General features: G+C 40.3%; 1 protein-coding gene across 2 annotated transcripts in view; it reads right to left on the bottom strand.

Moving 5' to 3' along the window:
- The window catches only part of PLA1A (phospholipase A1 member A), a 61,589-nt gene that overhangs the window by 22,215 nt on the left and 21,766 nt on the right, over window positions 1-17,608 (bottom strand). For both annotated transcript variants that reach the window (XM_056554507.1, XM_056554506.1), the window contains one exon: window positions 7,594-7,755. In XM_056554507.1, the coding sequence (XP_056410482.1) occupies window positions 7,594-7,755 (162 nt within the window). The remainder of the gene's footprint in view (window positions 1-7,593; window positions 7,756-17,608) is intronic.

The following is a 17,608-nucleotide window of genomic DNA, read 5'->3' as shown; positions in this document are numbered from 1 at the left end:
ATCTATCCCATATCTATCTCATATCTATACCATATCGATCCCATATCCGTACCATATCCATCCCATATCCATCCCATATCTATCCCATATCTATCCCATATCTATCCCATATCTATACCATATCCATCTCATATCTATACCATATCCATCCCATATCTATACCATATCTATCTCATATCTATCCCATATCCATCCCATATCCATCCCATATCCATCCCATATCCATCCCATATCCATCCCATATCTATCCCATATCTATCCCATATCCCTCCCATATCTATACCATATCCATCCCATATCTATACCATATCTATCCCATATCCCTCCCATATCTATACCATATCCATCCCATATCTATCCCATATCTATACCATATCTATCCCATATCCATCCCATATCCATCCCATATCCATCCCATATCTATCCCATATCTGTACCATATCCATCCCATATCCATCCCATATCCATCCCATATCTATCCCATATCTATACTATATCCATCCCATATCTATACCATATCTATACCATATCCATCCCATATCCATCCCATATCCATCCCATATCTATCCCATATCTATCCCATATCCATCCCATATCTATACCATATCCATCCCATATCCATCCCATATCTATCCCATATCCATCCCATATCCATCTCATATGTATACCATATCTATACCATATCTATACCATATCCATCCCATATCCATACCATATCTATCCCATATCTATCCCATATCCATCCCATATCCATCCCATATCCATCCCATATCCATCCCATATCCATCCCATATCCATCCCATATCTATACCATATCCATCCCATATCTATCCCATATCTATCCCATATCCATCCCATATCCATCTCATATGTATACCATATCTATACCATATCCATCCCATATCTATACCATATCTATCCCATATCTATCCCATATCTATCCCATATCTATCCCATATCCATCCCATATCTATACCATATCTATACCATATCTATCCCATATCTATCCCATATCCATCCCATATCCATCCCATATCTATCCCATATCTATACCATATCTATCTCATATCTATACCATATCCATCTCATATCTATACCATATCCATCCCATATCTATCCCATATCTATACCATATCCATCCCATATCTATACCATATCCATCCCATATCTATCCCATATCCATCTCATATCTATCCCATATCCATCCCATATCTATCCCATATCTATCCCATATCTATCCCATATCTATCCCATATCTATACCATATCCATCCCATATCCATCTCATATCTATACCATATCCATCCCATATCTATACCATATCTATCCCATATCTATCCCATATCCATCCCATATCCATCCCATATCCATCCCATATCCGTACCATATCCATCCCATATCCATCCCATATCTATCCCATATCTATCCCATATCCATCACATATCTTTCCCATATCTATACCATATCCATCCCATATCTATACCATATCTATCCCATATCCATCCCATATCTATCCCATATCCGTACCATATCCATCCCATATCCATCCCATATCCCTCCCATATCTATACCATATCCATCCCATATCTATCCCATATCTATCCCATATCTATCCCATATCCATCCCATATCTATCCCATATCCATCCCATATCTATCCCATATCCATCCCATATCTATCCCATATCTGTACCATATCCATCCCATATCTATCCCATATCCATCCCATATCCATCCCATATCCATCCTATATCTATACCATATCTATCCCATATCCATTCCATATCTATCCCATATCCATTCCATATCTATCCCATATCTATACCATATCTATCCCATATCCATTCCATATCTATCCCATATCTATCCCATATCTATCCCATATCTATACCATATCTATACCATATCTATCCCATATCCATTTCATATCTATCCCATATCTATCCCATATCTATCCCATATCCATTCCATATCCATCCCATATCTATCTCATATCTATCTCATATCTATCTCATATCCATCTCATATCTATACCATATCTATCTCATATCTATCTCATATCCATCTCATATCCATCTCATATCCATCCCATATCTATCCCATATCTATACCATATCTATCTCATATCTATACCATATCTATCTCATATCTATCCCATATCCATTCCATATCTATCCCATATCTGTACCATATCCATCCCATATCTATCCCATATCCATCCCATATCTATCCCATATCCATCCCATATCCATCCCATATCCATCCCATATCCATCCCATATCTATCCCATATCTATGCCATATCCATCCCATATCCATCCCATATCCATCCCATATCCATCCCATATCTATACTATATCTATCCCATATCTATCCCATATCTATACTATATCTATCCCATATCCATTCCATATCTATCCCATATCTATACCATATCCATCCCATATCTATACCATATCCATCTCATATCTATCCCATATCCATCTCATATCCATTCCATATCTATACCATATCCATCCCATATCTATCTCATATCTATCCCATATCCATCTCATATCCATCCCATATCCATCCCATATCCATCCCATATCTATACCATATCTGTACCATATCTATCCCATATCTATACCATATCCATCCCATATCTATACCATATCCATCCCATATCTATACCATATCCATCTCATATCTATACCATATCTCTCCCATATCCATCCCATATCTATACCATATCTATACCATATCCATCCCAAATCCATCCCATATCTATCCCATATCTATCCCATATCTATCCCATATCTATCCCATATCCATCCCATATCCATCCCATATCCATCCCATATCTATCCCATATCTATCCCATATCCATCCCATATCTATCCCATATCTATCCCATATCCATCTCATATCCATCCATATCTATACCATATCCATCCTATATCTATACCATATCCATCCATATCAATACCATATCCATCTCATATCTATCCCATATCTATCCCATATCTATCCCATATCTATCCCATATCCATCCCATATCTATCCCATATCTATCCCATATCCATCTCATATCCATCCCATATCTATACCATATCCATCCTATATCTATACCATATCTATCCCATATCTATCCCATATCCATCCTATATCTATACCATATCTATCCCATATCTATCCATATCTATACCATATCCATCTCATATCTATACCATATCCATCTCATATCTATCCCATATCTCTCCCATATCTCTCCATATCCATCCCATATCCATCCCATATCTATACCATATCTATGCCATATCCATCCCATATCCATCCCATATCTATCCCATATCTATACCATATCTATCCCATATCTATCCCATATCCATCCCATATCCATCCCATATCTATCCCATATCTATCCCATATCCATCCCATATCTATCCCATATCTATCCCATATCCATCTCATATCCATCCCATATCTATACCATATCCATCTATATCTATACCATATCCATCCCATATCTATACCATATCCATCTCATATCTATCCCATATCTATCCCATATCTATCCCATATCTATCCCATATCTATCCCAATCCATCCCATATCTATCCCATATCCATCCCATATCCATCTCATATCCATCCCATATCTATACCATATCCATCCTATATCTATACCATAATCTATACCATATCTATCCCATATCTATCCCATATCCATACCATATCTATACCATATCTATCCCATATCTATCCCATATCTATACCATATCCATCTCATATCTATCCCATATCTATACCATATCCATCTCATATCTATACCATATCCATCTCATATCTATCCCATATCTATCCCATATCCATCTCATATCTGTACCATATCTATACCATATCCATCCCATATCTATCCCATATCTATCCCATATCCATCTCATATCTATACCATATCTATCCCATATCTATCCCATATCTATCCCATATCTATCCCATATCTATCCCATATCCATCCCATATCTATACCATATCTATACCATATCCATCCCATATCCATCCCATATCTATCCCATATCCATCTCATATCTATACCATATCTATCCCATATCTATACCATATCCATCCCATATCCATCTCATATCTATACCATATCTATCCCATATCCATCCCATATCCATCCCATATCTATCCCATATCTATCCCATATCTATACCATATTCATCTCATATCTATCCCATATCTATACCATATCCATCTCATATCTATCCCATATCTATCCCATATTCATCTCATATCTATCCCATATCCATCCCATATCTATCCCATATCTATCCCATATCTATACCATATCTATACCATATCCATCCCATATCCATCCCATATCTATCCCATATCTATCCCATATCTATCTCATATCTATACCATATCCATCCCATATCTATCTCATATCCATCCCATATCCATCCCATATCCATCCCATATCTATCCCATATCTATCCCATATCCATCCCATATCCATCCCATATCCATCCCATATCCATCCCATATCTATCCCATATCTATCTCATATCTATACCATATCCATCACATATCTATCCCATATCCATCCCATATCCATCCCATATCCATCCCATTTCCATCCCATATCCATCCCATATCCATCCCATATCCATCCCATATCTATACCATATCTATCCCATATCTATCCCATATCCATCCCATATCTATACCATATCTATCCCATATCTATACCATATCCATCCCATATCCATCCCATATCCATCCCATATCTATACCATATCCATCTCATATCTATCCCATATCTATCCCATATCTATCTCATATCTATCCCATATCCATCTCATATCTATCCCATATCTATACCATATCTATCTCATATCTATACCATATCTATCCCATATCTATCCCATATCTATCCCATATCCATCCCATATCTATCCCATATCTATCCCATATCTATCCCATATCCATCTCATATCTATCCCCTATCTATCCCATATCTATACCATATCTATCCCATATCTATCCCATATCTATCCCATATCTATCCCATATCCATCCCATATCCATCCCATATCCATCCCATATCCATCCCATATCTATACCATATCTATCCCATATCTATCCCATATCTATCCCATATCCATCCCATATCCATCCCATATCTATCCCATATCTATACCATATCTATCCCATATCCATCCCATATCTATCCCATATCTATACCATATCTATCTCATATCCATCCCATATCCATCTCATATCTATACCATATCTATCCCATATCCATCCCATATCCATCTCATATCTATCCCATATCCATCTCATATCTATCCCATATCCATCCCATATCCATCCCATATCTATACCATATCTATCCCATATCTATCCCATATCTATCCCATATCTATCCCATATCTATACCATATCCATCCCATATCTATACCATATCCATCCCATATCTATCCCATATCTATACCATATCCATCCCATATCCATCCCATATCTATCCCATATCTATACCATATCCATCTCATATCCATCCCATATCCATCTCATATCCATCCCATATCCATCCCATATCTATCCCATATCCATCCCATATCTATACCATATCTATACCATATCCATCCCATATCCATCCCATATCTATACCATATCTATACCATATCTATCCCATATCTATCCCATATCCATCTCATATCCATCCCATATCCATCCCATATCTATACCATATCTATACCATATCTATCCCATATCTATACCATATCTATCCCATATCCATCCCATATCCATCTCATATCCATCTCATATCCATCCCATATCCATCTCATATCCATCTCATATCTATACCATATCCATCCCATATCCATCTCATATCCATCCCATATCCATCCCATATCCATCCCATATCTATACCATATCTATCCCATATCTATCCCATATCTATCCCATATCTATCCCATATCCATCCCATATCTATACCATATCCATCCCATATCTATCCCATATCTATCCCATATCCATCCCATATCTATACCATATCCATCCCATATCTATCCCATATCTATCCCATATCTATCCCATATCCATCCCATATCTATACCATATCCATCCCATATCTATACCATATCCATCCCATATCCATCCCATATCTATCCCATATCTATACCATATCCATCTCATATCCATCCCATATCCATCTCATATCCATCCCATATCTATACCATATCCATCCCATATCTATCCCATATCCATCCCATATCTATACCATATCTATACCATATCCATCCCATATCCATCCCATATCTATACCATATCTATACCATATCTATCCCATATCTATCCCATATCAATCCCATATCCATACCATATCTATACCATATCCATCCCATATCTATCCCATATCTATCCCATATCTATCCCATATCTATCCCATATCTATCCCATATCTATCCCATATCTATCCCATATCTATCCCATATCCATCCCATATCTATCCCATATCTATCCCATATCTATCCCATATCTATCTCATATCCATACCATATCTATACCATATCCATCCCATATCTATCCCATATCTATACCATATCTATACCATATCCATCCCATATCCATCCCATATCTATACCATATCCATCCCATATCCATCCCATATCTATACCATATCTATCCCATATCTATCCCATATCCATCCCATATCCATACCATATATATACCATATCCATCCCATATCTATCCCATATCTATCCCATATCTATCCCATATCTATCCCATATCTATCCCATATCTATCCCATATCTATCCCATATCCATCCCATATCTATCCCATATCTATCCCATATCTATCCCATATCTATCTCATATCTATACCATATCCATCCCATATCCATCCCATATCCATCCCATATCTATCCCATATCTATCCCATATCCATCTCATTTGCATCTGTGGTAACAGGGTGTGATGAGGGCAGATGTTGATACCCTAGGGGCAGATGGCATTAACCCCTTGTATTTGTGACGCCAGGGCGTGGTTTAGCCTATTACCACCTGAAGGTATACAGCTGGATCCTGGGTCAGGCACGGGGGCAATATGACAAGTTACGGATAACGGTAGCGTTACTGAGGCTAAACAGCTGGTAAAGTCTTCAGCCAGGGCCCAAGGAGGTGACCAGTGACGCAGAGACCTTAAGGGCTTGCTGGGACTTGTAGTAGGACTGGACAATTTAATGCAGACCGCGCTGACTTGACTCATGAAGCTGGGACTTTATCTTACATGAGTTGATGGCGGCTGCAGGACCAGCAGGAGCCCATGGGTCACTCTTGGGGTCACCTGGTCACTGATACCTCCTGGGTAACAATCACATGACATATCACATGACATAACTCTTAAAGATACAAGACATTTTATAATACATTACACTGCAGAACATATGTGCAGGGGGGAAACAGGTGCAAGGGGCCCAGGGGACACTGAAGGAGGCTGCCTGACAGGACAGCAAGGGTACGAGGTAACATCTCCCATACTGGGACACCACACATCCATTTCTTCCTCCCTTCTGTCCTGTCCAGTATCTGGCACTCACCGCAGTATGGCTCTGCTGCAGTAGTCAGCATGTACACCAGGACTGGGTTGTAGTCGGGGGCGTTGTGGTCCCTCTGGGCGTCGCTCGCTCTGGTGCTGTTCTCGGTTCTGGTGTGAACGGTGCTGGACACAACATCTGAAGTCACCGGGAGATACTTCACTCCTGCAAAGAACATTGAGGAGATCACCATGATAGTATCCACAGAGATCACCATGATAGTAACTACAGAGATCACCATGATAGTATCCACAGAGATCACCATGATAGTAACCACAGAGATCACCATGATAGTAACTACAGAGATCACCATGATAGTAACTACAGAGATCACCATGATAGTAACCACAGAGGAGATCACCATGATAGTAACTACAGAGATCACCATGATAGTAACCACAGAGATCACCATGATAGTAACCACAGAGATCACCATGATAGTAACTACAGAGATCACCATGATAGTAACCACAGAGGAGATCACCATGATAGTAACTACAGAGATCACCATGATAGTAACTACAGAGATCACCATGATAGTAACCACAGAGATCACCATGATAGTAACCACAGAGATCACCATGATAGTAACCACAGAGATCACCATCATAGTAACTACAGAGATCACCATGATAGTAACCACAGAGATCACCATGATAGTAACCACAGAGATCACCATCATAGTAACTACAGAGATCACCATGATAGTAACCACAGAGGAGATCACCATGATAGTAACTACAGAGATCACCATGATAGTAACTACAGAGATCACCATGATAGTAACTACAGAGATCACCATGATAGTAACTACAGAGAGCACCATGATAGTAACTACAGAGATCACCATGATAGTATCCACAGAGATCACCATGATAGTATCCACAGAGATCACCATGATAGTATCCACAGAGATCACCATGATAGTAACTACAGAGATCACCATGATAGTAACTACAGAGGAGATCACCATGATAGTAACCACAGAGGAGATCACCATGATAGTAACCACAGAGATCACCATGATAGTAACCACAGAGATCACCATGATAGTAACCACAGAGATCACCATGATAGTAACTACAGAGGAGATCACCATGATAGTATCCACAGAGATCACCATGATAGTAACTACAGAGATCACCATGATAGTAACTACAGAGGAGATCACCATGATAGTAACCACAGAGGAGATCACCATGATAGTAACCACAGAGATCACCATGATAGTAACCACAGAGATCACCATGATAGTAACCACAGAGATCACCATGATAGTAACTACAGAGGAGATCACCATGATAGTATCCACAGAGATCACCATGATAGTAACTACAGAGATCACCATGATAGTAACTACAGAGGAGATCACCATGATAGTAACTACAGAGATCACCATGATAGTAACCACAGAGATCACCATGATAGTAACTACAGAGGAGATCACCATGATAGTAACTACAGAGATCACCATGATAGTAACCACAGAGGAGATCACCATGATAGTAACCACAGAGATCACCATGATAGTAACCACAGAGGAGATCACCATGATAGTAACCACAGAGATCACCATGATAGTAACCACAGAGGAGATCACCATGATAGTAACTACAGAGATCACCATGATAGTATCCACAGATATCACAATGATAGTAACTACATAGATCACCATGATAGTAACCACAGAGGAGATCACCATGATAGTAACCAGAGAGGAGATCACCATGATAGTAACTACAGAGGAGATCACCATGATAGTAACCACAGAGGAGATCACCATGATAGTAACCACAGAGATCACCATGATAGTAACCACAGAGGAGATCACCATGATAGTAACCACAGAGGAGATCACCATGATAGTAACCACAGAGGAGATCACCATGATAGTAACCACAGAGGAGATCACCATGATAGTAACTACAGAGGAGATCACCATGATAGTAACCACAGAGGAGATCACCATGATAGTAACCACAGAGATCACCATGATAGTAACCACAGAGGAGATCACCATGATAGTAACTACAGAGATCACCATGATAGTATCCACAGATATCACAATGATAGTAACTACATAGATCACCATGATAGTAACCACAGAGGAGATCACCATGATAGTAACCACAGAGGAGATCACCATGATAGTAACCACAGAGATCACCATGATAGTAACCACAGAGGAGATCACCATGATAGTAACTACAGAGATCACCATGATAGTAACCACAGAGATCACCATGATAGTAACTACAGAGGAGATCACCATGATAGTAACTACAGAGGAGATCACCATGATAGTAACCACAGAGGAGATCACCATGATAGTAACCACAGAGGAGATCACCATGATAGTAACTACAGAGATCACCATGATAGTATCCACAGAGATCACCATGATAGTAACTACAGAGGAGATCACCATGATAGTAACTACAGAGGAGATCACCATGATAGTAACCACACAGGAGATCACCATGATAGTAACCACAGAGGAGATCACCATGATAGTAACCACAGAGGAGATCACCATGATAGTAACCACAGAGGAGATCACCATAATAATAACAACAGAGGAAATCGCCATGATAGTAACTACAGAGATCACCATGATAGTAACTACAGAGGAGATCACCATGATAGTAACTACAGAGGAGATCACCATGATAGTAACTACAGAGATCACCATGATAGTAACTACAGAGATCACCATGATAATAACTACAGAGGAGATCACCATGATAGTAACCACAGAGGAGATCACCATGATAGTAACTACAGAGGAGATCACCATGATAGTAACCACAGAGGAGATCACCATGATAGTAACTACAGAGATCACCATGATAGTAACCACAGAGATCACCATGATAATAACTACAGAGGATGTCACCATGATAGTAACTACAGAGGAGATCACCATGATAGTAACTACAGAGGAGATCACCATGATAGTAACCACAGAGGAGATCACCATGATAGTAACCACAGAGGAGATCACCATAATAGTAACCACAGAGGAGATCACCATGATAGTAACCACAGAAGAGATGACCATGATAGTAACCACAGAGGAGATCACCATGATAGTAACCACAGAGATCGACATGATAGTAACTACAGAGGAGATCACCATGATAGTAACCACAGAGGAGATCACCATGATAGTAACCACAGAGGAGATCACCATGATAGTAACTACAGAGGAGATCACCATGATAGTAACCACAGAGGAGATCACCATGATAATAACCAAAGAGGAGATCACCATGATAGTAACCACAGAGGAGATCACCATGATAGTAACCACAGAGGAGATCACCATGATAGTAAGCACAGAAGAGATCACCATGATAGTAACCACAGAGGAGATCACCATGATAGTAACCACAGAGGAGATCACCATGATAGTAACCACAGAGGAGATCACCATGATAGTAACTACAGAGGAGATCACCATGATAGTAACTACAGAGGAGATCACCATGATAGTAACCACAGAGGAGATCACCATGATAGTAACCACAGAGGGGATCACCATGATAGTAACTACAGAGGAGATCACCATGATAGTAACTACAGAGATCACCATGATAGTAACCACAGAGGAGATCACCATGATAGTAACTACAGAGATCACCATGATAGTAACTACAGAGGAGGTCACCATGATAGTAACTACAGAGGAGATCACCATGATAGTAACTACAGAGGAGATCACCATGATAGTAACTACAGAGATCACCATGATAGTAACCACAGAGATCACCATGATAATAACTACAGAGGAGGTCACCATGATAGTAACTACAGAGGAGATCACCATGATAGTAACTACAGAGGAGATCACCATGATAGTAACCACAGAGGAGATCACCATGATAGTAACCACAGAGGAGATCACCATGATAGTAACCACAGAGGAGGTCACCATGACAGTAACTACAGAGGAGATCACCATGATAGTAACTACAGAGGAGATCACCATGATAGTAACTACAGAGGAGATCACCATGATAGTAACTACAGAGGAGATCACCATGATAGTAACTACAGAGGAGATCACCATGATAGTAACCACAGAGGAGATCACCATAATAGTAACCACAGAGGAGATCACCATGATAGCAACTACAGAGGAGATCACCATGATAGTAACTACAGAGGAGATCACCATGATAGTAACCACAGAGGAGATCACCATGCTAGTAACTACAGAGATCACCATGATAGTAACCACAGAGATCACCATGATAATAACTACAGAGGAGGTCACCATGATAGTAACTACAGAGGAGATCACCATGATAGTAACTACAGAGGACATCACCATGATAGTAACCACAGAGGAGATCACCATGATAGTAACCACAGAGGAGATCACCATGATAGTAACCACAGAGGAGATCACCATGATAGTAACTACAGAGGAGATCACCATGATAGTAACCACAGAGGAGATCACCATGATAGTAACCACAGAGGAGATCACCATGATAGTAACCACAGAGGAGATCACCATGATAGTAACCACAGAGGAGATCACCATGATAGTAATCTCAGAGGAGATCACCATGATAGTAACTACAGAGGAGATCACCATGATAGTAACCAGAGAGGAGATCACCATGATAGTAACCACAGAGGAGATCACCATGATAGTAACCACAGAGGAGATCACCATGATAGTAACTACAGAGATCACCATGATAGTAACTACAGAGATCACCATGATAGTAACCACAGAGGAGATCACCATGATAGTAACTACAGAGATCACCATGATAGTAACTACAGAGATCACCATGATAGTAACTACAGAGATCACCATGATAGTAACTACAGAGATCACCATGATAGTAACTACAGAGATCACCATGATAGTATCCACAGAGATCACCATGATAGTATCCACAGAGATCACCATGATAGTATCCACAGAGATCACCATGATAGTAACTACAGAGATCACCATGATAGTAACTACAGAGGAGATCACCATGATAGTAACCACAGAGGAGATCACCATGATAGTAACCACAGAGATCACCATGATAGTAACCACAGAGATCACCATGATAGTAACCACAGAGATCACCATGATAGTAACTACAGAGGAGATCACCATGATAGTATCCACAGAGATCACCATGATAGTAACTACAGAGATCACCATGATAGTAACTACAGAGGAGATCACCATGATAGTAACCACAGAGGAGATCACCATGATAGTAACCACAGAGATCACCATGATAGTAACCACAGAGATCACCATGATAGTAACCACAGAGATCACCATGATAGTAACTACAGAGGAGATCACCATGATAGTATCCACAGAGATCACCATGATAGTAACTACAGAGATCACCATGATAGTAACTACAGAGGAGATCACCATGATAGTAACTACAGAGATCACCATGATAGTAACCACAGAGATCACCATGATAGTAACTACAGAGGAGATCACCATGATAGTAACTACAGAGATCACCATGATAGTAACCACAGAGGAGATCACCATGATAGTAACCACAGAGATCACCATGATAGTAACCACAGAGGAGATCACCATGATAGTAACCACAGAGATCACCATGATAGTAACCACAGAGGAGATCACCATGATAGTAACTACAGAGATCACCATGATAGTATCCACAGATATCACAATGATAGTAACTACATAGATCACCATGATAGTAACCACAGAGGAGATCACCATGATAGTAACCAGAGAGGAGATCACCATGATAGTAACTACAGAGGAGATCACCATGATAGTAACCACAGAGGAGATCACCATGATAGTAACCACAGAGATCACCATGATAGTAACCACAGAGGAGATCACCATGATAGTATCCACAGATATCACAATGATAGTAACTACATAGATCACCATGATAGTAACCACAGAGGAGATCACCATGATAGTAACTACAGAGGAGATCACCATGATAGTAACCACAGAGGAGATCACCATGATAGTAACCACAGAGATCACCATGATAGTAACCACAGAGGAGATCACCATGATAGTAACCACAGAGATCACCATGATAGTAACCACAGAGGAGATCACCATGATAGTAACTACAGAGATCACCATGATAGTAACCACAGAGGAGATCACCATGATAGTAACTACAGAGGAGATCACCATGATAGTAACCACAGAGGAGATCACCATGATAGTAACCACAGAGGAGATCACCATGATAGTATCCACAGATATCACAATGATAGTAACTACATAGATCACCATGATAGTAACCACAGAGGAGATCACCATGATAGTAACCACAGAGGAGATCACCATGATAGTAACCACAGAGATCACCATGATAGTAACCACAGATATCACAATGATAGTAACTACATAGATCACCATGATAGTAACCACAGAGGAGATCACCATGATAGTAACCACAGAGGAGATCACCATGATAGTAACCACAGAGGGGATCACCATGATAGTAACCACAGAGGAGATCACCATGATAGTAACTACAGAGGAGATCACCATGATAGTAACTACAGAGGAGATCACCATGATAGTAACCACAGAGGGGATCACCATGATAGTAACCACAGAGGAGATCACCATGATAGTAACTACAGAGGAGATTACCATGATAGTAACCACAGAGGAGATCACCATGATAGTAACTACAGAGGAGATCACCATGATAGTAACCAGAGAGGAGATCACCATGATAGTAACCACAGAGGAGATCACCATGATAGTAACCACAGAGGAGATCACCATGATAGTAACTACAGAGGAGATCACCATGATAGTAACCACAGAGGAGATCACCATGATAGTAACCACAGAGGAGATCACCATGATAGTAACCACAGAGGAGATCACCATGATAGTAACCACAGAGGGGATCACCATGATAGTAACTACAGAGGAGATCACCATGATAGTAACTACAGAGGAGATCACCATGATAGTAACTACAGAGGAGATCACCATGATAGTAACCAGAGAGGAGATCACCATGATAGTAACCACAGAGGAGATCACCATGATAGTAACCAGAGAGGAGATCACCATGATAGTAACTACAGAGGAGATCACCATGATAGTAACCACAGAGGAGATCACCATGATAGTAACCACAGAGGGGATCACCATGATAGTAACCACAGAGGAGATCACCATGATAGTAACTACAGAGGAGATCACCATGATAGTAACCACAGAGGAGATCACCATGATAGTAACCACAGAGGGGATCACCATGATAGTAACCACAGAGGAGATCACCATGATAGTAACTACAGAGGAGATCACCATGATAGTAACCACAGAGGAGATCACCATGATAGTAACTACAGAGGAGATCACCATGATAGTAACCACAGAGGAGATCACCATGATAATAACTACAGAGGAGATCACCATGATAGTAACCACAGAGGGGATCACCATGATAGTAACTACAGAGGAGATCACCATGATAGTAACTACAGAGGAGATCACCATGATAGTAACTACAGAGATCACCATGATAGTAACCAGAGAGGAGATCACCATGATAGTAACTACAGAGGAGATCACCATGATAGTAACTACAGAGGAGATCACCATGATAGTAACTACAGAGATCACCATGATAGTAACCAGAGAGGAGATCACCATGATAGTAACCACAGAGGAGATCACCATGATAGTAACCAGAGAGGAGATCACCATGATAGTAACTACAGAGGAGATCACCATGATAGTAACTACAGAGGAGATCACCATGATAGTAACCACAGAGGAGATCACCATGATAGTAACCACAGAGGAGATCACCATGATAGTAACTACAGAGGAGATCACCATGATAGTAACCACAGAGGAGATCACCATGATAGTAACTACAGAGGAGATCACCATGATAGCAACTACAGAGGAGATCACCATGATAGTAACTACAGAGGAGATCACCATGATAGTAACCACAGAGGAGATCACCATGATAGTAACTACAGAGGAGATCACCATGATAGTAACCACAGAGGAGATCACCATGATAGTAAACACAGAGGAGATCACCATGATAGTAACCACAGAGGAGATCACCATGATAGTAACTACAGAGGAGATCACCATGATAGTAACCACAGAGGAGATCACCATGATAGTAACTACAGAGGAGATCACCATGATAGTAACCACAGAGGAGATCACCATGATAGTAACTACAGAGATCACCATGATAGTAACCAGAGAGGAGATCACCATGATAGTAACCACAGAGGAGATCACCATGATAGTAACCACAGAGGAGATCACCATGATAATAACTACAGAGGAGATCACCATGATAGTAACCACAGAGGAGATCACCATGATAGTAACCACAGAGGAGATCACCATGATAGTAACTACAGAGGAGATCACCATGATAGTAACTACAGAGGAGATCACCATGATAGTAACCACAGAGGAGATCACCATGATAGTAACCACAGAGGAGATCACCATGATAGTAACTACAGAGGAGATCACCATGATAGTAACCACAGAGGAGATCACCATGATAGTAACCACAGAGGAGATCACCATGATAGTATCCACAGAGATCGCCATGATAGTAACCACAGAGGAGATCACCATGATAGTAACCAGAGAGGAGACCGTCCTATATACTGCGCTGGCGCTGTGTCATGTGATCACTCTGCTGAACACGATGCAATAAATCTATTACTATACAGTCTAATATAAGATGGCGGTGCAGTCATTCGGGGATTTAGTCGCTGTCATATTGGGCGCCTCATCGTGTCTACAATGTCCATATCACTGAGCAATCATTGATCTGTAATACTGAAATTCACCTGTAGAGGCCGCTGCAGAGTAAATACCTCCTGGGAATGTCAGCTGATCAGCGGGGCACAATGATGAGGGTAGTTATACATATATGATGATAGTAGTAGTACCTACATAATTACAGTAGTGATACCTTCATAATCAGGGTAGTGATACCTACATAATGAGGGTAGCAGTACCTATATGATGAGGGTAGTAGTACCTGTATGATGAGGGGAGGGGAGTAGTACCTATATAATGAGGGTAGTAGTACCTATATGATGAGGTTAGTACCTGTATGATGAGGTAGTAGTACCTATATGATGAGGGTAGCAGTACCTATATGATGAAGGTAGTAGTACCTGTATGATGAGGGGAGGGGAGTAGTACCTATATAATGAGGGTAGTAGTACCTATATGATGAAGGTAGTAGTACCTGTATGATGAGGGGAGGGGAGTAGTACCTATATAAATGAGGGTAGTAGTACCTATATGATGAGGTTAGTACCTGTATGATGAGGTAGTAGTGCCTATATGATGAGGGTAGCAGTACCTATATGATGAGGGTAGTAGTACCTATATGATGGGGGAGTAGTACCTATATGATGAGGTAGTAGTACCTATATGATGAGGAGAGTAGTACCTATATGATGAGGTAGTAGTACCTATATGATGGGGGAGTAGTACCTATATGAGGTAGTAGTACCTATATGATGAGGGTAGCAGTACCTATATGATGAGGGTAGCAGTACCTATATGATGAGGGTAGTAGTACCTATATGATGGGGGAGTAGTACCTATATGATGAGGTAGTAGTACCTATATGATGAGGAGAGTAGTACCTATATGATGAGGTAGTAGTACCTATATGATGGGGGAGTAGTACCTATATGAGGTAGTAGTACCTATATGATGAGGTAGTAGTACCCATATGATGAGGGTAGTAGTACCTATATGACGAGGGTAGTAGTACCTATATGATGAGGTAGTAGTACCTATATGATGAGGTAGTAGTACCCATATGATGAGGGTAGTAGTACCCATATGATGAGGTAGTAGTACCTATATGACGAGGGTAGTAGTACCTATATGACGAGGGTAGTAGTACCTATATGACGAGGTAGTAGTACCTATATGATGAGGTAGTAGTACCTATATGATGAGGTAGTAGTACCTATATCACAAGGTTAGTAGTAC

This window comes from Hyla sarda, unplaced genomic scaffold (assembly GCF_029499605.1).
Source record: "Hyla sarda isolate aHylSar1 unplaced genomic scaffold, aHylSar1.hap1 scaffold_763, whole genome shotgun sequence".
NCBI classification, from domain to species: domain Eukaryota; kingdom Metazoa; phylum Chordata; class Amphibia; order Anura; family Hylidae; genus Hyla; species Hyla sarda.
The sequence above is the reverse complement of the archived record's forward strand: the minus strand, read 5'-3'. Positions and strand labels throughout refer to the sequence as shown.